The 25,917-nt window shown below is 39.7% G+C and overlaps 1 protein-coding gene across 13 annotated transcripts in view; it reads right to left on the bottom strand.

Moving 5' to 3' along the window:
* TENM3 (teneurin transmembrane protein 3) overlaps positions 1 to 25,917 on the bottom strand; it is a 1,264,289-nt gene that overhangs the window by 81,954 nt on the left and 1,156,418 nt on the right. For all 13 annotated transcript variants that reach the window (XM_081925878.1, XM_081925873.1, XM_081925879.1 and 10 more), the window contains 5 exons: positions 17,560 to 17,682; positions 7,370 to 7,584; positions 1,197 to 1,407; positions 656 to 757; positions 284 to 478 (listed from right to left, as the gene is read on the bottom strand). In XM_081925878.1, the coding sequence (XP_081782004.1) occupies positions 284 to 478; positions 656 to 757; positions 1,197 to 1,407; positions 7,370 to 7,584; positions 17,560 to 17,682 (846 nt within the window). The remainder of the gene's footprint in view (positions 1 to 283; positions 479 to 655; positions 758 to 1,196; positions 1,408 to 7,369; positions 7,585 to 17,559; positions 17,683 to 25,917) is intronic.

The raw sequence follows: 25,917 nt of genomic DNA, 5'->3' as shown, positions 1-25,917 counted from the left end.
GATCAAGCTCACAAGCTAAGAGATTAAAATGTATTTACACATTCAATAGTTAAGGAAACTAAAGTCTACAGTCCAAGAAAGATTTTCTAAATCCTATGTTTAATATGCTTGAAAGATTCTGAATGTGAATGATATGCATATAAAATAGATGTTTTCATTAAATCTAAAATGTGCTAGCATCTGCATTTATTTGGTATTATATTTAGGGCCTAGAACATAATAGTGTAGCAAAGCACTTCTGAAGAATTACAGTCAAATCCTAAGTAAATGTTTATATATTTACCTTCCTCACAGTTTTCTCCTTTGTATCCAGAGTTGCAGGCACAAGAGCCCATGATGCAAATCCCACGACCTCCGCATTGAGGGTCAATACACTGGGTGGTAGGCACATCACACTCTGTCCCTTTCCAGCCACTGTAGCAAAGACAGCGTCCTTTGGAGTACTGCCCATTGCCACTGCACAATACTGGGCAGGCTGCTGTGAAATAAAACATGACAGAAGACTTAACGCAATTCTTTTCAATCAAGCTTTAGAAGCAGAGGAACATCTAGACAACAAGTTGTACTTCAGTTCCTTTTTCTTGCTGCTCTAGTAACTACTTGTATTTCTGTTCTGTATTTGTATTGACTTAAGAAAGGAATTCAATTTATATACCTCTTGAACAATCAGGGCCCAGAAATCCAGCAAAACAATGGCATGATCCTGATACACACTCTCCGTTTCCATGGCAATTGCGGGGGCATTCCACCACAGACTCTGAAAGGAACCGTAAGAAGAGAAATTCTAATACCCTGCAATCACAGCAGTTAGCAAAAACAGAAGAGAACTCTTATTTAAATCACTTGTAAATGATAGCAAAATAAGACACTTTTAGGAGTGTGCTGCTTAGCTTGTTTACTGCCTTTGAGAATGTAAATAGAGCTTAATTCATTTGAATTACTTGTAGAATGTTAAAGCAGTAACTTCTAACAAAATTCTATTTTAATAGAATTATTACAAGATCTTTGATAACAGAGCATAACAACATGTCATAAATATTTTAGTACACTTCAAGTAAGTCAGATTTTGACACAACTGTGTTCCATCAAAACAGATTTTCTGCAAAATACTCAAGATTGTCCAACAAAGAAGAAAATATTAGAGAATAGTTCAGCTTGCAACTTTTGTAAACGAACACAGTGAATGCAATTCTTACCTATGACAATTGTATTAAAAGACACTTGTTCTGCATTTTTCCCATCATTATAAAAAGCCAGATGCCAGATCCCAGCATCCAAATACTGGATGAAACCTGCTTCATGAAGACTGACAGACCTTGCCTGTCTACCTGCTCTCTCTGCCTCAAGAAGGTTGCGCTGTTCCTTTGCAATCAACCGGCTACCATCCAAAAGTTCCACAAAGTCATACTGCAAGGGGAAATTGCACAAAATGTACATATTATCCATCTACGTAGTGCTGCATTGATTATAGCCTTTAAAAAGTTACTAAATTAAAGCTTCAGTGCCTGAAGTATTTTCAACAGTTAATCTTTGAAGTAGTGTAGTGTGGAACACACAGTTCCTGTGTCAGCTTCCGTAATATGCTGCTTGCATGCCAACATCCTGACCTGTATGCTACCAGGAGTACATTTTCATGGCTATACTCAGTCACCGAGACAGATGATTTTATATACTTTGCTGAAGGGAAGCCAACAAGATTAACTTTTGCACACAACTAGCAGTATAAGAATAGTCACCTAGAGGTAACCACATGATGATGGTAGCAATCAATGGCAGTCGATCCCCCTACAACTCAATGACTCATTATTTTATTTATTTCTTCTTAAGAACATAACACAATAGCTACAAATAGAGACACTGATAATGGAAAACACTGTATCAGCTTTAAGAGATAACATAGCTGTCAAAAGCACTATGTTTTATTAACAGCAACAAATAGGTTATCAGAGGCTTAGACAGAACAGTATTAAATATGCCAAAATTAGAGACAATCTTTAGTTGCTGTGTGCATTACTTACTATTTTACACTCCAAATTAGGAAAAACTAGGCCAAGTTCTGGTGAAAGGTAAAGGCTAATAGGGTGAACTGGGAAATCTCTTCTTAGCCTGAACCCAGCTACTATCCTCAGACTCAGCATCCTATCAGCAATGGGAATAATAATAATACTGATCTATGCTAAAGGGTTGTTGCATGGAGTTACTATACAAGAAGCACTGTGAAATCTCAAAAAGTGAGCATCAATCAATCAGCAAAATTATTATGATTTATTACTATATCCTAAGTACCGGTACCTCAAATTCCCACCGCTGAAGCAATCACAGCTAAAACTGATTATTTTGTACTCATCCAGTAAATACGTTGCCCAGTTCTGACCACTCTGAAGTGGTGTTGCCCATAATTTTATTTCTACACTAAATGTTTATTATGAATGTACAACCACTAAAGCAGTTCACCATGTAGGAAGGGTTGCATTGCTTGCATCCTGGCAATGCTTACGATCCCAGCAGCAGTGATGCTTACGATCACTGCTGCTTCCCTGGAGGAGGAAAAGCAAAGTGATGATGAGGTTGAGGCTGTGCAGGTGCACGGGGAAAGCTAATCTGGCAGTCCCATTGTGCACCTGCACAGTTCCAACAGTGCTGCCCCTCCTGCTCCCCTTCTTGGCAAGCTCCACCAAGACGCTTCTGAATGAAACTGGCGCTCTTCTTTCATACTTTAGACACCACTCAATTACGTTCTATTTAAGTAAGTGTATAAAATCACTAATTCATCCAAACCAGTTAAAAAAGCCAATTATTGTTACTTGAACTGTGACAATCATACTGTCATCTACTGATTTCAGAATCAACCTCTGAACAGCATTAAAATGAAATGCTTTGACCCTTTAATTGAATTAATTGGATATCCTTGTTTACTCGGAAGAAACCTAGTGTTTCAAGAAGGCTGCTTTGCACAGTTTGTGTTTAATCATTGGGAAAGTCATCATTATGTCCTCCCGATATTGCCAAACTACAACTTCCAATCACAACAATACAAACACAACACGTAGGCTAATAGTAGAAAATATATAATAGAATAATGATATCATTCAAATTATAGGAGTAAGCCAATCAAAGTTCATATGTACAATATAACAGAGTGGTAGTGAGGACCGTCAAGCCATGTGTTCAAAACAGATGTCTAAGGACAATCTAACAATAGTCTTTCAAAAGTTTCAACAGAAGACATCTCAAAAGTAAAAGTTTCAAAAGTAAAGTCTCTCAATGGTCTTTCAAAAGTTGCAACGGAAAGACTATAATTTGAATGATATCATTATTCTATTACAGTGGTGCCTCGCAAGACGAAATTAATTCGTTCCGCAAGTCTCTTCGTCTTGCGAGTTTTTCGTCTTGCGATGCACGGTTTTCCATAGGAATGCATTGAAAATCAATTAATACGTTCCTATGGAAAAAGCCTTCCCCCGACCTCTTCTGGCGGGCGGCATTTTAAAATCGCCCGGGACAGCGGAGGACTTCTCCGCTGTCCGGGGCGATTTAAAAGCCCCTGGGAAGGCAGGCAGGGGGGACAAAGGCTTTCCCGCCCGGCCGCCCGGCTTCGGGACATTGTTCCGATGCCGGGCGGCTGGGGGAGGCGTTCCTGCCCCACCGCCCGGCATCGGGACGATGCCCCGAAGCCGGGCGGCTGGGGGAGGCGTTCCTGCCCCACCGCCCGGCATCGGGACGATGCCCCGAAGCCGGGCGGCTGGGGGAGGCGTTCCTGCCCCACCGCCCGGCATCGGGACGATGCCCCGAAGCCGGGCGGCTGGGGGAGGCGTTCCTGCCCCACCGCCCGGCTTCGGGATGATGCCCCGAAGCCGGGCGGCGGGGGGAGGCTTTCCCGCCCGGCCGCCCGGCTTCGGGACATCGTTCCGATGCCGGGCGGCTGGGGGAGGCGTTCCTGCCCCACCGCCCGGCATCGGGACGATGCCCCGAAGCCGGGCGGCGGGGGGAGGCTTTCCCGCCCGGCCGCCCGGCTTCGGGACATCGTTCCGATGCCGGGCGGCTGGGGGAGGCGTTCCTGCCCCACCGCCCGGCATCGGGACGATGCCCCGAAGCCGGGCGGGGGGGGAGGCTTTCCCGCCCGGCCGCCCGGCTTCGGGACATCGTTCCTATGCCGGGCGCCTGGGGGAGGCGTTCCTGCCCCACCGCCCGGCATCGGGACGATGCCCCGAAGCCGGGCGGCGGGGGGAGGCTTCAAAAGCCGTCCGGGGGCTTTTAAATCGCCCCGGACAGTCCCGGGGCGATTTAAAAGCCCCCGGTTAGGCAGGCAGGGGGGGCAAAAGTCTTTGCCCCCCCTGCCTGCCTTCAAAAGCCGTCCGGGATAGCGGGAAGCGCTTCCCTGCTATCCCGGACCGCTTTTAAAATGCTGGCGGTGGGGAGCAAAGCCTTTCGCCCCCGCCGGCCTTCCTGGACCTCTTCTGAAGTCCGGAGGGGGGGGAAGGCTTTGCTCCCCACCGCCAGCATTTAAAAAAAGGTCCCCGAGATTTCCCTATGGGCTTTCGTCTTGCGATGCAAGCCCATAGGGAAAATCGTCTAGCGAAGCGTCGCAAAAACCGAAAAACCCTTTCGTCTTGCGGGTTTTTCGTCTTGCGAGGCATTCGTCTAGCGGGGCACCACTGTATATATTTTCTACTAACTATTAGTCTACGTGTTGTGTTTGTATTGTTGTGATTGGTTCTTATTGAAACACAGGGGTTTGTTTTTGGTTCATTGCTGTTCCAACACTACAACTTCCAACATCCCTAAACCTTGGCCATGGTGGCTGCGGTTAAGGCAAGTTGTAGTCCAGTAATACCTGGAGGGCAACAAGTTGGCTGCCCCATTCAATCGCTGAATGCATTAGAAGCACCTGCTACACATTACTTTTCACCTGTTCCTCAGCAAATATATAACAGTAGTTAACTTGGGTAGTATGGGAAGTAGCCAGTATTTCAAGCGAGGGCCACAGAAACACAACCTTAACACAGAAGCAACTTCTGTAAAATTACCAAATGTTAAGCATGTGATAAAGTGCAAACTGCTCCTTTTCTTCCATACTGACAGTTGGCTTAAAAATCCTTCTCCTTAATCATAGTATTTCTTTCAAGGATCCATGCCCTGGATCCTAATTAATGTTGTTAACCAACTTTTACATGGGGAAGTTACAGTGTGAAAAGAAAGCAACTAGCCCTAGATTAAAATAAATAAATAAATCTGTAGGAATCTAAAATATTTCCCCCCAAGATTTTCACCTCCTAGGTTAAGCTCCTTATATTTGTTGGGTATACGTATATGGATCTCTCACACTTATTCATTTTTAGTTTAAGCTAACAAAGTCATTTGTTATTTCTTAAAGTCGCTTTAAATAAACTTATTGATTGGCTGGTTGCAATGAAACTGACATTTTAGGAATGTGTCACAAAAGACTTGCAGACTACCATTGATTGTTTTTGAACGGACAGCCACTATCAATTACTTCTGGTTGATTTATTTATGATACCTGAGAAAACAGAGCTGTGCAACCCAGACTGTTCTAACACAAGCAGAGGGCACAATAGGCTCTACCACATCTGGGAATAAAGTTGCAAAACTGGGGAAATGTGGCAAAGTATCATTTCTAATGATACAGTCTGAAAAGGTGCAGTAATTGCCACGAAAGGATGCTTGGAATACAAACTAATAAATAATTATGAATCTTTTTTTTTTTAAAAAAAAGAAAAGCTGATTCAGCTAGGAAAAATTATAAAATAGATTAATGACATGCATTTAGTAAAAAGTGATAATGGTGTAAGACATCCAAACGCCTCACTGGTTTTCCCTCGCAGATGGATTTTCATGGCTGTAAACCAAGACAAAATCTGGACAAAAGAGTGTGAAAGTATTATGGTGCACGATGGATTCTCTTTTGGCAAGCTGAAACATTTAGCCACTGATGCAGCCAATAGTCAGGAGTACTATGTGATATTAGAGGCTGATAGATAATCCAATGTGGAGTACATTCTCTAATGTGGATCTGCAGTCCTCTCTGTGGTATCAATTCCTAATATCAATTCTGCATTTTACTTCCTCAAGCCTAGAAAATTTTGGGGTAGTCAGCTCCATAGGAAGCAATGTCCTTCAGGTCCTGTACATATACTGTCACCATGTACAGCAATGTCCAGTCCTGTCAAGAGTAGTGTGTAACAATCCTCTTATGTACCACTGTCCCTAGACTCTGCTGGGAGTGTGTCATATATCCCATGTTCCACAACATCTTTGGACACTGCTCCACACGCTCTCAGTTGCATCCTGATAGGCAAAGAACCATGGGAGCTAACAAAGACCCTGTCTCATTACTTCAAGGGAAAGGCTATAGAGGAAAGAAAGGGCTCAGGAAAATCTGGAGGGCCTTGATTTCACACTGATTTCATGCTGTTAGCCAAGCATATGAGGATCATCTGCTGGGTCTGGGTCAGAAACAAGTTAGACATGTGTGCCTGTATCTGGATTCTTTCATGAACCCTGGCACTTCAAGCAACTAATCTGTCATTCTGGCCCTATGTCAGTTATAAAAACCCATTTATCACCCTATAAGACAGGCTGAGGCCCATAAGTATTGAGTGCCCACACTCTTACTATCATGCCTATATCTTTTAGTGCTCCTTTAGTGCTAACACTTGTTTCGCTCCCTCTCTCCAAACAGTTTTCAAGTCCTATTTTCCTTCTCCCATGTATTCTTCATTTGTCTCTTACAGCAGTCTCACTTCAAACCATGGCTCTGTCATCAACCCACATACAAAGTACTTTCCAGAAGTAGTTTCATGATCAGTAGCTGGTGGCTCAATGAACTGCTTACCTTATCCTTGCCCCCCCCTTTAGTGACACCTCCATAGTTGCTGAGCTTGGAGCCCAGGCACTTCTGTCAGGGAACCTATCACAATTGGGTCAATGGGAACCTTGCTTCAGCATTTAACCATTAATTTATTAGCAAGGATACAGTGGCACAAGTGATTTCTTTATGTACAGCCCCAGCTAAATTACAGATTTCTAACTGGGTCTACAAAGTGACCCATTTGAGGGGGGGGGGGGAACCAAGCATTAAATTTCTTTTTACTGTACTTATGACACCCAATAAAAGTGATTTGAAAAGACTTCCATGTGTGGTTGAGATAAAATGTCCAAATTGCATTTTAAAAGGCTACTTATAGAATAATAGCTAGTGTCCTCATTATCAGCTTAGCACACAATATGGAATACAGGCAGTGAAACTATTCAGAAGGAATTACTGAAATCCAAAGTAATAAAGTATTTTCAAATATGCACTTATTGTTTTTAATGAAAGCAAGATTTAGTATTTGAAAACAGCTCTTACTTGAGTATGCGAGGGTGGTAAGCCTTTTCGGCCATATACTCCAATCAATGCATCTTTCTGAAGGGAGATATTGAATTTTAGAAACTGTGGCTGATCAATGAAGACCTGTGACCTCCAGAAGATCCCAGGAGGAACCTCTTGTGTTGCTCTTCGGCCTATATCAAGTTCTCCAGAATCTATAGTATTGTTTTCTTGTGCAAATCCTCCTAATTTTCCTGAGAGATTAAAAAAATATATTAAGACATCAAATATTTGCTTTCAGTTATCCTTTAAATAAGCTGTCAAATATTGAGACTAGTTTCAACTGAAATATTACTTGAGAATCATTCGGAGAATGTTAACGATCCTAGGGAATTCACTGAAGAGCTAACAACACAAGGGCAGCTTACATAAATACCTTCAAAGTCAAAATCCCACAACTTCCCCAAGGTATATTGTTAAGGCAAGTGTTGTAGGACATACTCTCATTCTGATCACTCTTAACCTAATTATTCTGCAAAATATGTATCTTGTTAAGTAGGATTAACTCTGGTGCTTATCATTCTGTCTAAACACAACAGTATGCTTGCAAGTGAAAATTAAGATGAAATGGAGTATACAGCTTTGCAGATAAATTCTCATGTAAACAGGTAGCAAAACAATCATTGGGATTGATAAGTACAATTTTACGCTACATTAGGTAGTACGGCATTCATTTACACACTAGGAATGCTCTGTGAAGTATTCTTTCAAAGCGTATTCATTTCTGCGAAAACTAATTCAAACTCTGTCTATTTAAATTAGTTACATAACGTGCACATGCAAAGACACAAAGTCAGCCAAATTTTGGGGGGAAATGGGACTTCCTGCTTTCAATATATGACGAGATATCTCTTGAAACAACATACTTTGAGCATATGAAAATATGATTATTATGCCTCATCCTTCTATTCTAACCACAGAACATTACAATCTATAACCTACTCAAGTGAAGCATCAGTGTTAACTGTGTTATGTATATCATTCTCTAGATAGTGCATATTCCTTAAAACATTTCAATAAATTTGGTTTCTGTACAAAAATAGTCTCTCATCATTGAAACTCCACTTTAAAATTAGCTGCCATGCAACATATGTAAAGCTTTCCCCATTCTGCAGCTGCACCTATCCTGTCAGCTATTACTAATACCTCTACTCTTTTTTCTACCTTTTTAAAATTGCTTAGCACAGTGCTATTGATAAATGGTGCAGGGTGCTTTCAGAAAGGTAGATAAAACAAGCTTTGAATTTTCTGCATCTCTAAATTGGGTGAAAAGCAACGTTTGAGCAAAACCTACATTTGATTTTCAAAATCCCCTCTTCTGCTTTCTGTAGTGCTTTAATAACACCAACAAGTGGTGACTTAAAAGTGCACATAGCACCACCTGTGAAAACTATTAATGGAGCATACATATGTCAGAGGTATTGGGATAATGAAAGTATCTTTTAAAATATGTTGTGAGAACATTTCATCATTTTTTTTTACATAATGGCATTAAAAGATGCTGTAAACATAGGACGAGATCAAAGAAAGCAAAAGATGCTAGCTGCTGTGTGTTTTGCATACTGTACTGAGTTTAGATTAGGTATGAGTGTCTAAGTATGCTCACCTCTCTTGGTGTGGCAGCACTGCTGGATGGAAGAGGCTTCACTGGGGCCCCTCTGGTGGAATTCAAATGGCAGGGCCCTTCCTGACAGGCGGAGGGGGCATATGCCCCCACTGCTTATCAGGAGCTGGATGTTACCCTGCACACTTCATTGGCAAATGGGGATGCAGACTGGGATGTGGGCTGTGCCAGGAGGCAGAGCCAATGGTGGGCTTCCCTCAGATTCGTCCCCTCACCTAGGGCACAGCCTGTTTGTTCCTGCGCTAGGTTTCTCCCCATCCCACCCACCCATGGTTTATGCTGATAGGCAATGACATTGCGGTGGCTATGGTGGTCGCCGTTCTTCCCCACCTGCCCCTCCAAACGCTGGGGTATCCCATTAAAGGTATCCGGGGGGGGGTGGCCATGTCCGTGTGCCCAAGGCCGAAGGCACTCCCCAGATGGCGGTCCCTGTGGGCGTCACTCTATTTGATGTAAGTTTTAGGAACCCCCACCTGGATTGACCACACGTTACTTCCAGCCAGCGGGCCAGAAGTATTTAGACTGCCCCATGCCGAAGCCAAACCTCCTTCATCTGTATTCAATAAAGTTGTGGCCTGTTTTTATCCAAAACCCAGCCAAATTGGTCTCTTATTTATATGGGTTCAACTGAAGTATCAAAATGCTGACTCAGAGGCCAGACAAAATATCAGGATAGATTATGTCCAAGAATTTTTATCAGAAATCTGCATATTGAAGAGGCATTTTTCTCTCTCTTCAATTTGATACAGGACAAAAAGAAAAACCACTTTTGCGATTTTCACAGGAAACAGGTTGAAGGGGGACTGTCATAAATGATACAGCTGGAACTGAAGATAGACTAGTCCAAAGTGCCATACTAAATAATACCCATTCCCTGCGGGATTGCAGCAGTGGATGCAATTCAGCATGACCGTCGCAGGGGGAGCGACTCTTCCTCAGCTTCAGCGTGATGGGAGGGGGTGTTTTCTGTTTCTTGCATTGCACTGAGTGCTGGAAAACACTCACAAGGCTGCCGGAGTCAATTAGTAACATGCAGCAGGCAGCATTGGGTTGGATCCTTAGTTCAGGTGGGTGGTGGGCCCACACCCTGTGGCAAAGGGGTATTCTTTTAAATCACTTGTGGTATTGCTGAATACCAATACTGTTTCACATGCTTTCAAAATGGTACTTATAAAAAAGAGAGAAAACAACAATAAATGAATCAGTTGATCTTTTGTTTCTAGTGCATGTCTCTTCTCTTTGTAGATGTTTTGTCAGTCCAGCTGAAGCTTGCTAGTGTAGTCCACTGAAGTGTGCCTGTAGTCATTGTTTTGAGTGTTAAGTAATACACACTGAGAAAACTATTGCCTACACATATGAGTCTTAAACTGACTATTCAAGCAGAGATTTTGAGGTCATACTGGAATGGTCAATTAAACCATGAAGTTAGTGTGCTGCAAAAATTGAAAATATATGTGCATTATTAAGGTTTATTTGGAAAGGGTTCACGGACTGGTGCTGTACAGGAGTGGGTAGCTAAAGCACCAGGGAGGATGTATAATGCACTTTTTCATAAAAGGTTTAAAATTGCTTGTGGGGGGCGAGGACAGAGGAAAGAGGAAAAAATTAGACTTAAAAAAATGCAGAGAAAATGAATAGTTGGGACATCAGAAACCTGTAAAGTAGGAAAACATAGGTTCTTCAACCAAAATTGACAGGCAGCAGCTTTACTATACAAAAAAGTTCTACAACAAAGGGTGCTATAGACAAAACAGCTGAACAGAAAGTTTCTGCACAAATTGAGCTGTTTAAAGTCCCCTCCAGACCTTTGTGCTAAGCATGTGAATTTCAGGAAGAGGAAGGAAATCTGGCCTGCAGGGTGCATTGGAATCAGGGATCGTCCAAAACTCATTTAGTCTTCCCATGATCAGATGAAAATCAACAAAGGAGCTCATGTTTTGGGTTAAAACTGATGATAAAGTGGGGACAGTGGGAGAAGAGGGAACATGTGATCTGACAGTCCAGATATTTTTATACACTGGGCTAATTTCATTTAGAAGGGACCTGCAATAATTTCATTTTGTGCTTTAAAGTGTGTTGTCATAAAATGCAAAACAAAATATTGATGCTAGGCTTCCTGAAAAGCAAAATCTTGTCCCCTAACCCATATGCAAAATACAGCTAGTAACAACTACTCTAGGTATTTGTATTAACATTTCTATATGATTGTTAAAAACAAATTGTTTAAATGGCTGTATTTTCAAATTCTCCTCAGCCCATATTTCAGTGCTCCATAATTTTATTAAGAGAAACACACACACACACACACAGCATACATACATAAATCTGTACTTTACTGTATTTAAATATTTACTTAACAACATGAATGATTTTTTTTCTTAAGGATGTACAAAATCAAGACACAACTATGACAATGTTTATTTAGCAAATAGACAGGCTAAAGTTTAAACAAATCAATAAAAGTAATTATTAATTTAATTTAATAACACAAAATGAATTTGGTATAATTTACCAAGACATTAAAAGATTAACAATGCCTGCTGCAGAGCATAGTTTAATATAATTTCAAGCTTTCAGTGATCATGGGAAGCTTTAAAGGGTATCAAGGAGTAAAATTAAATTTATAGCCAATCAATAGCACACCATCCAATTGCATAACATAACCTTGGAATCATACCACCAACTGTGAGATAGCTGAGACAATTCTTTCAAAAACAACTAGCATCATTTCCTAGCACATTTGGTTAGAGTAACTGCAACTCAAAATAGTTAAAAACAAGAAAGGTTCTTGTATAAAAATCAATAAACAATCTCATCAGGAGATCATTTAATCAGAATGAAGTATTTCAAACAATATATAAAGTATTTTAAATAGCGTGGCAAGGCATTTTTAATCTCGTCTTTTGCTATTTTTCAATGTCTTAAGGTATACAATTTCAACAAATGATCCTTGAATATATCAAACGACAAATAAATTATTTACATGAAGATTATGCTAATCAGCACTTTATTTTTAATATAAAAGAGTAGATGAAGAAAAATCATCATCTAGAACAGAATAAGCTTGGCGTTTTTCAAACTGTTTTCTTAATTGTAATCAATATTTTAAATTAACCCACTGACGTTTACAGGGATATTTATTTGAGAACCTAATTTACTTTTCAAACATTTATTGAAATTTCTCAAACTCCCATGGAAGTATGCACAGTAAATGTAACATTAGCTAGCAGAGTTCACCCTCTAAGTGAGAGAGAGCTCAATTACACTGTACCTTGTTAAATAGATGGTCTGTTTTTCACAGTGTAATTACTCACATAGGGAAAGTCACAAAATAATTAGGGAGGAATGTTTAGACAATGTGTAATTCTTTTACGTGTAAGAATTTTTGACATGCAGCACTTATTAAGTAATTACTAGGATTGATTTCTGCATCAGCACTAATCTTTATTTGGTAGCAGCTTGAAAGTCTGTTTGTAAACATATGAAACAAGTTGGCTTATATTGCACTGTACTGATTGATGCAATGATCACTACAGACTGAACTAAGCCAGTACTGGACTAAATCGGATTGCATGTTTAAGTAACCTAAGCCATCCTAAATAGACTTTTCCCTATAGCACACTTCCAATGCACTTTATATCTGAACATTTAGTAGCATCAGAGTAAACACTGCACATGTGTCCATATCTTAAAAGCTCAATCTTAAACATGCCTTCTCAGAAGTAAGTTCTATTGAATTCATTAGAGCTTACTTCCAGGTAATTGGGGTTAGGGCCTTCGTCCCTTTCCATTTAATGTATGCCTGGGCATATATCGTTCCATTCAATTGACTTCTCATTTTGTTTCAAAATGAAGACTGTATAGTTTTCCCGTCGTACAATGCAGAACATTCAGAGAAGAACTACAAGTTACAAAGAACAAAACTCTGCTGAAAATAGCAGCCCCATGCTAAACACTTCCGATTCAACTTAACTCTAATATATAATGTGTCTTTTCCTACTCCTGTCAGCCAACATAGAGCACTGAAATTGGAGGAATGCATGCTGCAACAGTATCAGAACATGAGGAAAGCTGAATTAAGCACTATGTTCAGTGAGCTTGCCCTTGTTGGCAACAGTCCTGTTTCCATTAAACATGCCATTCTATCTCCCAGTTGCTAGAAAAAATAATAATGATGGCAGAAGTCAGCCATTTCCTCATGCTTCTCACATAACGTAGACCAGGCATTCTATGATTCTATTATTCACCCACTAGCAGTTGGGCAACAGTTGACTTGGATATATTAGATCCCACCATGGTCAATATGTGTATGTCCAGCTATCAGCTGAGCCCTTTCAGCCTTATTCCCAACAACATTCTAGTCATCACATCACAGCCATGTGCCTCCCATTATGTAACCATACTTTCCACCGCAGATGTGGCAGAACTGTCTCCTACCTCAAGAGATATGAGTATGAGTATGACTGACAGCAGTAACAGCTATTTCTGTAGGGTATAGGATGGTCATATCTGGCAAACTCCCGGTGCCCTTCCCCACTCAGTAACCTGCATGCCTTTTATTGGGTGGGCCACAGCGTATACTTGTCATGGACCAGCTGGATGCAGAGGAGTGGTGGAAGGCACCAGCTGGGGAAATCCCAGAACATGCAGAGAAATGAAGAGGGAGGAGCAATGAAAACAAAGACGGTGGAGCCTTAGGTTGCTGGGGAAGAAAGCAGTGGGAAGGCGGGGACCTTCAGTCCTCACAACTGCCTCATTGGGGCAAGACCTACTGGGAAGGGTTGCTGTGATCACTAAGACTGAGCTATTTTTTTCTTTGAAAAAGCACCTGACATCAGGTGCTCTATTGCTGACTTATGCCTGACTCCAGCTCCTGAATACTATTACTAGTACTGGAGCTGGAGCACAGAGCAAAGCATTAGGCAACAGCAACAGGGAGAGTATTTCCCAGACTGGGATGGACAATGGCTGGCATCACTGGTGTCGGGTGACTGCACGACTGGTCCATGGGCCAATTTTGCTGCTGGTCTTAGAATAATAGAATCTGAAGGACCCCAAGGATCATCGGGTCCAACCACCTGCAATGCAGGAATTTCAGCTAAAGCATCCATGCTAGATGGCCATCCAACCTTTGCTTAAAGACCTCCAAGGAAGGAGAGTCCACCACCTCCCTAGGGAGACTCTTCCACTGTCAAATAGCTCTTACTGTCAGAAAGTTTTTTCCATTTGTTTAGTCAGAATCTCCTTTATTGTAACTTGAAGCCATTGGTTTGAGCCCTACCTTCCAGAGCAGGAGAAAACAAGCTTGTTCCATCTTCTCTGTGACAGCCCTTTAGATATTTAAAGATGCCTATCATATTTCCTCTCAGTCTCCTCTTTTCAAGGCTAAACATACCTAGCTCCTTCAACCATTCTCATAAGGCTTGACTTCTAGACCCTTGATCATCTCAGTTGCCCTCCTCTGTACACGCTCCAGCTTGCCAACATCCTTCTTAAATGGTGGTGCCCAGAACTGGACACAGTATTCCAGGTGTGGTCTGACCAAGGCAGAAGAGAGTGGGGTTATTATTTCCCTTTATCTGGACACTTTACTTCTGTTGATGCAGCCTAGAATAGTGTTAGCTTTTTTTTTTTTTTTTGCTTATGGTCCACCAAGACCCCTAGATGCTTTTCAAATGTTTTGCTAGTAAGCCAGATGTCCCCCATCCTATATTTGTGCATCTGATTCTTCATGCCTAAGTGCAGAAACTTACATTTGTCCCTATTGAAATTCTTGTTACTTTGCGCCCAGTTCTCCAAATGCTAAGGTCATTTCGAATTTTGATTCTGTCTTCTGCGGCATTAGCTACCTCTCCTAGTTTCGTATCATCTGCAATTTTGATGAGCATCCCCTCAATTACTTCATCCAAGTCATTTATAAAGATGTGGAACAACAATGGGACCAGGACAGAACCCTGTGGCACCCCACGTCACTTTTTTCCAGGATGAGGAGAAACCATTAATTGGGTTTGGTCTTGCTGGAGGACAATGAAAGCCACCAATCAGTTACTGAGCCATGAGGGTGATTGAATGATTGGGGGGAGGGGAACTTTGTAAATGGTGGGAAAGAGAGGGGGATAATGCCATGAGCCTTTTCTCACATGGCATTGATGTGGGCAGAGCATCTTTTCCTCCACCAACTGTCTGTTGCTCAAAGGTCCACAACAATCTAAATGGCAAAGATCCCAAAATGTAACATCATTATACTTCCTTTTCCTTTCGCTGTAACTTGTAGCAGTGTTCCAGTATTGAATGTCATAAAATGTTAACTATCTTGTAGCAAAAACTAGTTATCTGAACAGAATGTACTAGAAATCATCAATTATAATGATCTGATTCTTTATCTTTTTTTAATACCAATACATTAGCAGTTTCAAGAACACATCTCTTTCTCACTCTATTTGTCACATATTCCATGAAATTGTCAATAATGATAGTGAAAATGAAGTTTTATATAGAAGTTTGCATTCATTAGTCATAGCTGAAGAATGTTGCAGCCGCAGCTGCTGCTATAGTGTATATATATTCATTAAATGCACAATAGATTCTCCCCTTGTTCTTTACTTTAAGTAGGAAGCCGCCCACATAAGGATAGAGATAATGGATACCAAAGTACAATGCACAGATTTGAGGCAAAAAGGAATGAGAGGAGGGATAAAGGAGCATTCTTCTTAGGCAAGATGTCTAAAAAAATGGCAGAAATGGGAAATTGAGTCATATCATTTCTATAATTTGGAACTGTGATGGGCAGAAAAGTGAACAGAAAAGGCTTCTTCTATCTTCCTCCACAGTGACAGAGGTCACCTGTACACTGTGAATGGGAAAACAGATTTAAAGAAAATAGTGCAGTAAATACAGTATTCATCAACCATTTAAATAAGGTTTTCCATTTAAAAACTATTGATCTGTTAGCCAAAAGGGCATGGACTCTTTGAAGTTTTAGAGAAACTTAAAGGGCAACATCAGGGAAAGTCAATAAAATATAATCCCTTTATGTGATTTGTGTTTTAAAAGTTCCTACAACGAAATTAATATAGTGTTTGACTTTTATATATTACCTGGCAGAGGCAGATGCAATATGAAATCCTAGCACAACTTTCAAAAAAGATAAACACATTGCACATGATCTGGTAGATTTCAATAGGAGGGAATCATACATCTTCAATATAACACAAGGAAAGCCTTAAGCACTTTCAAAGAAAGGCAAACAGGCCACACACAACAAACACATACTGTACAACAATTTAGCCATTCTAGTTTCTTTGTCGCCTATGTAATAATTTACAGTCCACAGATGCTCAAGAGTTTTTTTCAGGGACTGGGTTTGCTCCCAGAATTGACCCTGTTGGGAATTATCAGCTAGCAATCAGGTTGGCTGATTCAGGATACATACCCAATGCCCAGGCCAAAGCCATTTTTGACCCGTAATCAATAATGCAATCATGTTTCACTGTAAAGTTAATTCTACCTCCACTGATGAACATCAAAGCCCCGTCCCAAAGTGACTATTGCATCCATTTTATGGGTGTTGTCCCACAATGTAATATCTCTTGTGGCTGCTGTAGTTCCAGATGAACCAGCAGTAGTAGTAAATGGCCTAGGCCCTAGAGGGAACAGCAGATCTGGGAGTAGTCACAAGATCATCTGTAAGGAAAGTAGATTATAACACCTGCCACAGCCAGACTATATAACAGATGTGTTGGCCTGTGAGGTGATTTTGAGTGGGAAATATCCCTTGGCCTTGCCATAGACAGCAGATCGCTGCCAGTGGGGGAGACCTCTTTGAGGTAACATCAGTTGTAGTTGCTGCTAATGAATGCAAGGCTGCTAATGGGTAGGGTTCCTCCCCTCCAAAAAGAATTCAACTGCTATGGGCAGATCACTGCCTTATGTGGTTGAGGTTTGCTGGAACTCATGATCTCTACAGGGTAGGAACCCAATTAAAATGCTCCCTGCTTGGAGACTTCTGGATCCAGAAGGATTCCTGAATGCTGTGGAATGGGGAGGTGACTCAGGCAGTTGACACAATCACTATGAGGTATTCTCTCTTACTGTTTCTGAAAGACGAAGAGCAATGAAGTGCTTTGATAGGCAGAGTGATGGTGGAGAAAGATGTGGGATGAATCTGAATCTGTTAAGAGCCCATATTAATACTGGCTTGGTGGCAGTGAAGGCAGCAAAGAGATCACATAGTGTAGCGTCATCAAGTGGAACCATACTCCATGTAGTAAAGTGTTTTTTACATTCTGGATCCCATAGTAAGTATGTGTAAACAGTAGAAGACTGGCCTATGCAAGGTTACCAAATTTTAACTTCTTCACAGCTATTAAAGATGCAAAGCCCTGCATCACATGCGACTTGGCAGTTCTCTGTTTTCTTCCTTTTAAAATTGACACTGAAATTTCAATAAATGGGACGGACTGAAACAATTGTAAAATGAGAGAGAACCTTAATGATATTGACATATTTAAAAGGCAAGCTAAACAGAAGTAAGATGCTCTCTTACCATTTTCACCAGAAGGCAATGACACAGTGTGTGTTGGCACAGTATCAGAATTCACTTTTCCATTTTCAAATGTGTCATTTTCAGTCTGCTGTAACTGCCAGTTGAGGCCAAATAGATGCATTGCTGGGGACAAAGAAAATATATCATTTAATAATTCACAAGAGATAAGAAACAATCCACAATAAACCAGTAGTGAAGTTCGCCTTTTACAAAGAACATCTAAGTTTTGTATTTTTAAACACAGTAACAGGCATGTTCGTTCACATAAGCATTTAATTTGTTCAGAATTTGTTTTTGGTTTAGGTAATACCGTAATTACTGAATCCACTTCAAAGGCACAAAACAGTTTTAGCAAGAATAAATAGTTCTGATCACTAAACATAATGTAGGTCACCACTATGGCACAACTCTCAGTCGCTTCTTACTATAGCATAATTCCCACATCACTCTCCATACATCCCTTATCTTCCCAGAGAAACTCACTTCATCTTAAAACAAATGGTTTCCTGGAAGTGTTGAGACAGTGCCTTTAGTCTCCAGATTACTAGTAGTTACCTGGAGATTCTTCCTGCATTGCCTCACTGAACTGCTTCTGAAGTAACAGCCTTGTTGATTTGACAAGGCGGATGGTTCTCTGTTTTGCCATGCTGTGCTGTGGCAGTTTTACAGCGATGAAACATAGCAAGACAGGAAGCATTGCCTAATTATTATCCCACCCAATCCCTGGTGTGTATTTTTGTTCCGTTTCAAGAAATCAAAGGCATGTGTTTTTAAAGGGTGTTAAAGTCGTTGTGAAACTTTGCCTCCCTTTCAGCTCCATCCTAATTAATATCACTAGCCCGGTTGATGGCACTGGTAATAACTATGAACAATACACATAGATCATTTCATTGTTTCCCACTTTTCTGTTGCTCTCATAACCAGAAAGTTGAAATTTTCTCTAAGGTACATAAAGAAGTATTTGTTTCAGATCTTTGATTCTAAGATCTATTTCCTTTTCTACATCTATTTCCTTTGCTACATCTTAATAATTCCTTATTCCCAATACCACTCTTCCTGTCTAAACATCATATCTGGAACATTGCCAGATTTACCCATATTATGAATACCCTGCACATGAAATTCCTTTTCATGACTTGCCTAGTGCTTATGTTTTATTGTTGCCTTAGTTTACTATGAGTATGTAGAATCCCCAAGGCCAATGTACTGTCAGTTACACTGTCTCAATATCATGGTTTCAATAGAAAAAAACACAAAGACTGATTCCCACTTGGGCATGTGTGTTCTAAATATTCATTACTTAGAATGTTTCAACTAGTCTGATTTAATACTTAGCAATGTTGATTATTGTGAATGTCAGAAATCTGAAGCTGTGGATATAGTTTTTAACATTCTTCCAGTATATGTTGACAACTACCAGTGAATATTAACAATCACCGCTGAAGAGTTATCATCATTTGCTGATGAAGTTTGACAATCTCCAGGGTCTGATGTTTACAGTAGCATCTCCATTCACTCCTATATTTATTGCTTTAATTTCCGAGAGAAAATTAATTAAAAGACCTTGCTTTCTTCACAGCTTCTGCCTCGGTCACTTTGTAAGATAAAAATAAAAATGTAGTTTTCTGTTGCCTGTTATTCAAAGATGGTGCATATATACTCATCACATTCTTATTTTATTTCGTCTGTTTTATACCTCTTGCCTCTGAAAGCTCATGCCATATTATGACAGTTAGCCTTTATGGTATTATAGTTTGTTTTTCTTTTTGCTGTTAACATCACTCTTCTGGAATTTTAACATGTCACGATAATGTGTGGATTCAACTACTAGGGGGAAAAAGGACTACAGAAGCTGAGGTGTTTGTTAGATATAACTAATGTAGTGTGCTTCAAATTTATCTTCTGAAAGCAAAAATGTACCCATCAAATCTAGCTGCACAATGAATGCAGTTCAGGCTCTCATGAAAACTCTCCTAGCCTTTCTAATACTGCAACCATATCTCTTGTCACTGGATGGCTGAAAGAATAATATATTCCTGTGAGTGGATTAGATCAATCCATTAATTTGGAATTTTATCAATGGAATATCTAATCTTGATTGTATAGTTTCCAATTCTGTTTTCACACTACAATCTACAAAAATATGTCAAGATGATGTTGTGGATTAATTTTCTAACTTGCTATTTACCCCCCAAAAAAGGGTAGAGAATATCTTAAAAAATATTTTTCATTTTTCATTTCACAGTTGTTCAGCAACTGTTAAAAGAGGAGTTTCTAGACTTGCTTTTAGTTCGCCAAGCAGGCATATAAAGCACTTGTCTAAAAATTGCAATGGTTATTTCCCATGTTACATTAATCTGGATAAAATGTTAATCAGTGCCATTACTTATGTACTCAGCATCCTGTCTCAATTGAAGGAGAGTGTTTTGGGAGGGATAGGGAAACAGCTTTTGTATATTTTCTATCCACGATGCAGTAGCTATTCCATACAGGTTCCTTTAAATACTTTCATCCTCCACAATGTTTGAACACATTCATCTTCTAATACACCAAACCTCAGTTTTGTAAGTTTTATTTGAAGTGGCTATAGGAAAATAAAAGGGATATTGGAGAATGAATAAGAGAAAAACATCTACAAGGCAAGTCCATGCATTTTTCCATTGGATTTGTCATAGCTGTTAAATACTTAATATTGTTTTGGAGGATAAGGAAACAAGTGCAAAGGAACAGCTCTTCAAAGTTCTTCAGGAACATGTCACCTCTGTGAAAAGTACAACTGCACTTACAGGAAGTGTAGTTTTCTATTTTTTATTCTTAATGAAAGGTCAGCAGATTGTGTTGATTGCTCTGTCCATGGCTGAAGGCAGGCAGCAACATTTTGGGATGTAGGGCTCCCAGGATTCAGTTTGCAAACTCATCAAGCTTGAACTAAAGACAGGAGTTAAGAAGGAAAAAAGAGAGCCTACATCCCAGAAATAAAAGGAGGAGAAATGGAGCCACTGCAGCTAGCCTCAAGGGTGGGGCTCTGCTAACCTTTCATTGGGAATGGAAAACTATGCTTCAGGTAGATACAAGAGTATTTTTCCCCCATTCCTGCAATGAAAGGTCAGCAGATTGGGACATACCAGAGGTATCCCAATCTGGTTGGTTTGTGAGAGTGAAGAGATGAAGCAGAGGCTTAGCGGATGTGGGGAAGAACCAAAGAAAAGGGCGGTTTGCATCCCCGATCTCTGCACCAAAAATGGAAGTAAAAAAAAACAGCTCTTGTCATGCACGTGATCCTTCCCGCTGTTCCCACTAGCCTACTCTGGGCTTCTCCAGCTAAGTTTCCGCCCAAGAGAGTGGTGAATTACAAATCCATGATGAAAAGGATCCTGGCTTCCTTTGTCGAGGCAAGTAAAGAAGGTAGGCTAAGGATAGGTATTTTCACTTTTACACGGGAAGACACCCGAGGACACCAAAACCTGCATTCCTGTACCCGTGAAAATCTACGAAAGCATATATATATATATATATATATATATGAGAGGTATTTTAAGAGGGGCAGTAAAAGGCTTTTGTAAAGACAGGAATAAGTCAGGAGGGAAGAAGTTGAGAGCAGAACATGATTTGGCTATACTCAATGAAGGCAGGAACAAAATAGAGACTTGGGAGTCCCCAAACGTTGTTTCCTGACTTAGACCGTGGGTGGAGCAATCAACCCAATCTGTTGACCTTTCATTGCATGAATGGAAAAACTTGTGTTCCATAAAGTTATCTATGGAGGATAGTGCATTTACAATGTTAAATATCTCTCTCACATTTACAGGCCTATCAAATTAGCATTCTCATTGTGCCTTGTACCCTGTAAGACTGGAAAGGTTTTACATCCCCTTGAATCATAAATCAGAAGAAAGAAACTTCATTGTTTTAAATTTATATTTTAAATTTATAATTGGTTTAAATTGAAAAGTGAATGATAAATGAAGATCATGATAGAGTTCATTTTAAATTGTTAAATGTGAAATTCAAGATGTGCAATCCACAATGGCTGATTAACATATTAACAGATGTGGTGGGATTAAATTGTGTGTGAATCTGCCCATCAAACTCATCTCATGCATACAGACTATTGGTTTGTATCTACCATATGTGCCCTATCAATGATAGCCACCTTTTTGAAGACGTGTCCAGTTCAAATCCAGTTTAGATATAAAGAGTTACAGAAAGCAAGTATTATGGCTAGAAAATTGCCACTTCTACAACACACTGAGCATGCACACAGTTCACCTGGTCATAGCCTTCTCCCCTAGAGTGAGATATCAATTTCTATTTAAATTCTACATTTGCATCTATACATATAAATTAGCATGTGTGAATCTGTGACTTATTTTGAACTCTTTTTGGTGGTGTACTTCCTTCTTCTGCAACAGTGGCCAATCTAGGACTACTCAGCACAGTCTAGGTCTATTCAGCTAAATATTGAATGGTGTTGTGAAACCTAAATGAATGCAGTGGTTTGTTTCCAACACTAATCATTCATCTTTTAAATATATGGTGCTTAAATATATATTTTTGCATCCGCTTAGTTTGCTATGCAGTGTCATAAAAATATCTACTGACTACTTTGCATTTTCTTATTTTGCAATGTGGTGTCATAAAAATATCTACTGCCTTGAACTGTACAGAAAACAAAACTGCAGACCAACCTATCTGCAAAAATGCTCACTGAGCTTGTATTCATACACAAATTTTCACATGGAGTTCTTAAGCCATTTGCTATGCGTGATACTATTTCATAGAAGTAAATCAAAATAATTATCTTGCCTGATTAGTTTTAATATCAAGGAGAATCCTAATGTTTTACATCCAAGCATTCAAAATGCAAGTGCTCATGTAAGCTTTACCATCATAACACACTATAACCTACCATTACATGAATCTACAATGGAGACTACAGATATCATTTGGGATTTAACTATGTATTTCTAGTGGGAAAAATATTTGCAGGTGTGAGACTAAATTGTCAAAGCAATATGAGTAACAATCATAAGGTAGGTTATATGGTTTGCACTATGCTGTTCTGCAAGGCATATATAGGCAAGTCATAGTTCATCATCTATTAAACAAGACAACTTCAACCCTGAGATGCACAGCCTGGCATTCTGAACTTTGCACATACCAAATACATATGGTTGCTCCTAAATTGTTTTCATTCATTTTTTAAAAAACTTGCTAATTGCAAAGGCACACTACCAATATAATTCAATGATTATGAAGTATTAGCTTCCATCTCTGTGGTATAAATGGCTTAGCTGGGTATAGCTACCAGTGGATGAAATTGAACCAAAGATTATTGTGCCAATGCAGGGATAGTAAACTCTTTTCTATGATGGACTGCTCATCTAGCAGATCCAATAGTGAATGCAGTTAGAGTTAAATTGCTTAGCACCTCCTATTTCTATGCCACCTGCTCACTCTTCTTACCCCATCACCACCCTAACCCTAAGCTATTTTTAGGTGTCAGACATATATATATATATATATATATATATATATATATATATATATATATATATATATATATATATATATATATACCAGACTTTTGGCCCTTCATTTGGAGGGTATTAGGTACATGTGGCCTCTTTCTTGCTTATCCTTTAGTTGGGTGGGTTAGACCTGTCTTTATATGGACATGTTTTTAGGTTTTCGTTTTGTTTTAATTTTTCAACTTGGTTTTAACATTTGTATCATTTTGTGAGTTGATTTGGGTCATTTCTCATGAAAAACTGAATAATTAATCATAATCATAATATCATAATAATACTTAAATAACCAATGATCACTTAACATATATACATTATTGAACACAATCTGTGGTGGCAATCTGGTAATCACGGTGTAGCAGAGGGGAAAGCACAGTTCTGCAACAATTTTCGGAGCAGGGGTGATGAAGTCAATGGCAAGAGGACCAGAGTAATGATGGGTCTTTCTGGCTCTGACAAGTCAATAAGGTGCTAATGAAGCTTTCAAGTTTGTGACAGATTATCACAGGGGAAGTCAAAGAATGAGGTAAACAATCGAGGAACAGCAATGAATGCAAAGCGCATAGGGGGAAAAATCCAAATATCAAATGTCATTATAGACAACAGGTTGCCAATTAGGAACAGGATTCTGACTAGTTTCCACCAGTGCAATTCCTGAGCAGCAGCTCTTTGTAATCACCCATAGCACTAGGCTGCCAGCCACATTTTCAACTTTAGAACCTCCAGAGACCTTTTTAATACTGTAACAAAAGGTATCTTCTAGCAAACTCAGGTGGTAAATGCTTTCAAGTTGTAGCCAAAACAGGGTCATTGAGAAATTAAGATGGAGTTGTCAGCAGCCTCAGAAGATCCAGAAGTTTTGCAGAAGAACCACAAAATCTTTAGGCAAAACAATATGAGGGGACTAAAACAATAACCCCAAAACAGCCCAAAGAGGACAAAGGATGCTGAGTGGCTACAGAGTGTCTGCTGCAAATGGAAAAGTAGGGTGGTGAACAGAGTATTCTGGAAGATGGCATGGCTAGCTGGTGGGCAACCTGAACAGGAGCACTCTATATTTTACCTCAATTATATCTGAATTCAATTATATTATTTATCATCACTCACAGCACTCATATTAACTCCATAATCTACTTTAGTTAGAAGGCTGGACTAGTACTCTACAAATGTTTATGGTATACAAACTAGGCAATGCATACAGACTAACATAAATAACAAGATTTTAGTTTAAATCAGGGGAACCAGTGGCAAACCAGGTGTTTTACTATAACTCTCTTCATCCCTGGACATTCACCATGCAGACTAGGGTTGCAGGCTCCCAGTCCTTCCTTTAAACAATGAGCTCTTCAAGATGCTGGAACAATAATATTTTTCTTGTGTATTAATCCATACAAGCTTGAAGTATAGGTCATATTTTAAATTTAAGAAAATATTAGATGCCTAGATTTTAAGTCACAAGTAAACAGGAAAGTAAGCAGGGAAAGGTGCTCAAAATGAAAGTGTAGAAAGTTAAAAACAAAACACAGAAAGACATAAGAGTTGAGCTAACAAAAAGAACTGTGCTAATGGCATGATAAAATCTGAAATGAATTAATGATGCTCCACAGACTTTATACTACTCTTAGCTCTCTAAGGAAACTTTCTACTTGTAAAATATCTAGATAATTATTCATCTCTCTTCTTTCTAGATGATCAGATAAGATAAGATGGTCAGCCTTTCCAGGGGTGAGGAGGGGGGGAATCACTATATACATATATCTATGTTCCGTTAGGATTTTGGGAGTGGCTTGCTCAAAATTTAATTTGGTATTATCAAAAATGCAGTTTCAGTTTGCCTTACTGCACAAACCCAGAAAATAAAACGCAGCAGTGTGATTTGCAAAACAACTTTGTGATAAACCCTTTAGTTGAAAATGAGCCTATTTCAAGGTGGAGGTTGGTGATGATTGGTGAACCATTATACTTTAAATTCCTTGATATCTTATCATGTTGCTTTTATCCTTCTGACTGCCAATTATCTTGCTTTATCTCTCTTTGTACAGTCTGCTTGCCCCATTGAGTATTTTCTTTTCAGTGCCACTGACAACAACAACATGCGACACTTGCAACACCAATCAAATATTAATAGTGTGCAGTGCTGAAATTGTAAATATTGTATTATGCTTTGTATGAGGTGGAAGGCATTTCCATGATAGCTATTTCTCAAAATATTACTGGGGATGATTGCCTATGACAGTAGAAAAACTATCTGGGATTGATCTCCAATTACTAAGGTCCATCAAACCCAAGAATACAGCATTTATATAAAAAAAAGAAAAAAGGTTACCTTCAGAATTCTTATTAAAACTGTATTTTTTTAAAAAATATATTATACCCTTTGTATCTTTAAAAAGAGTTCTAGAGACACATTTTGTTGCAGCTGAGGCAGATGAAGGTGTCCTGTTGTGCTGCTGCAAATGCACCATGGCATTTCTTCTTTCTGTGCTCCTTCCAGAGGTCATTTCTCCTCTGATCACTGCTATGGATGCACAACCTGACTGTCTGTCTTCAGGCACTGTGGTTGTCTTCAAAGGATTCCCACATGGCAGGATTGATGTTGCCAGGCTTCTCGTCACACTTGCAAACATCTTTGCAACACAGAGTTGGTCTGCCAAAGGCCTAGTGCCTGAAGCCAGCTCCTTGTAGAGCGTGTCCTTGGGGAGCCTGCCATCTTCTGTTCTGTGGACATGACCAAGCCAGTACAGATGTCACTGAGATAGGATTGTAAACATGCTGGGAATGTGGGCTTGGGACAAGCACATCTTTGTTTGAGATTCTGTTCTGCCGTGCG

Source organism: Podarcis melisellensis (genome assembly GCF_964234715.1).
Source record: "Podarcis melisellensis genome assembly, chromosome: 9".
Taxonomy (NCBI): Eukaryota; Metazoa; Chordata; class Lepidosauria; order Squamata; family Lacertidae; genus Podarcis; species Podarcis melisellensis.
This window is presented reverse-complemented; position numbering and strand designations above follow the sequence as displayed.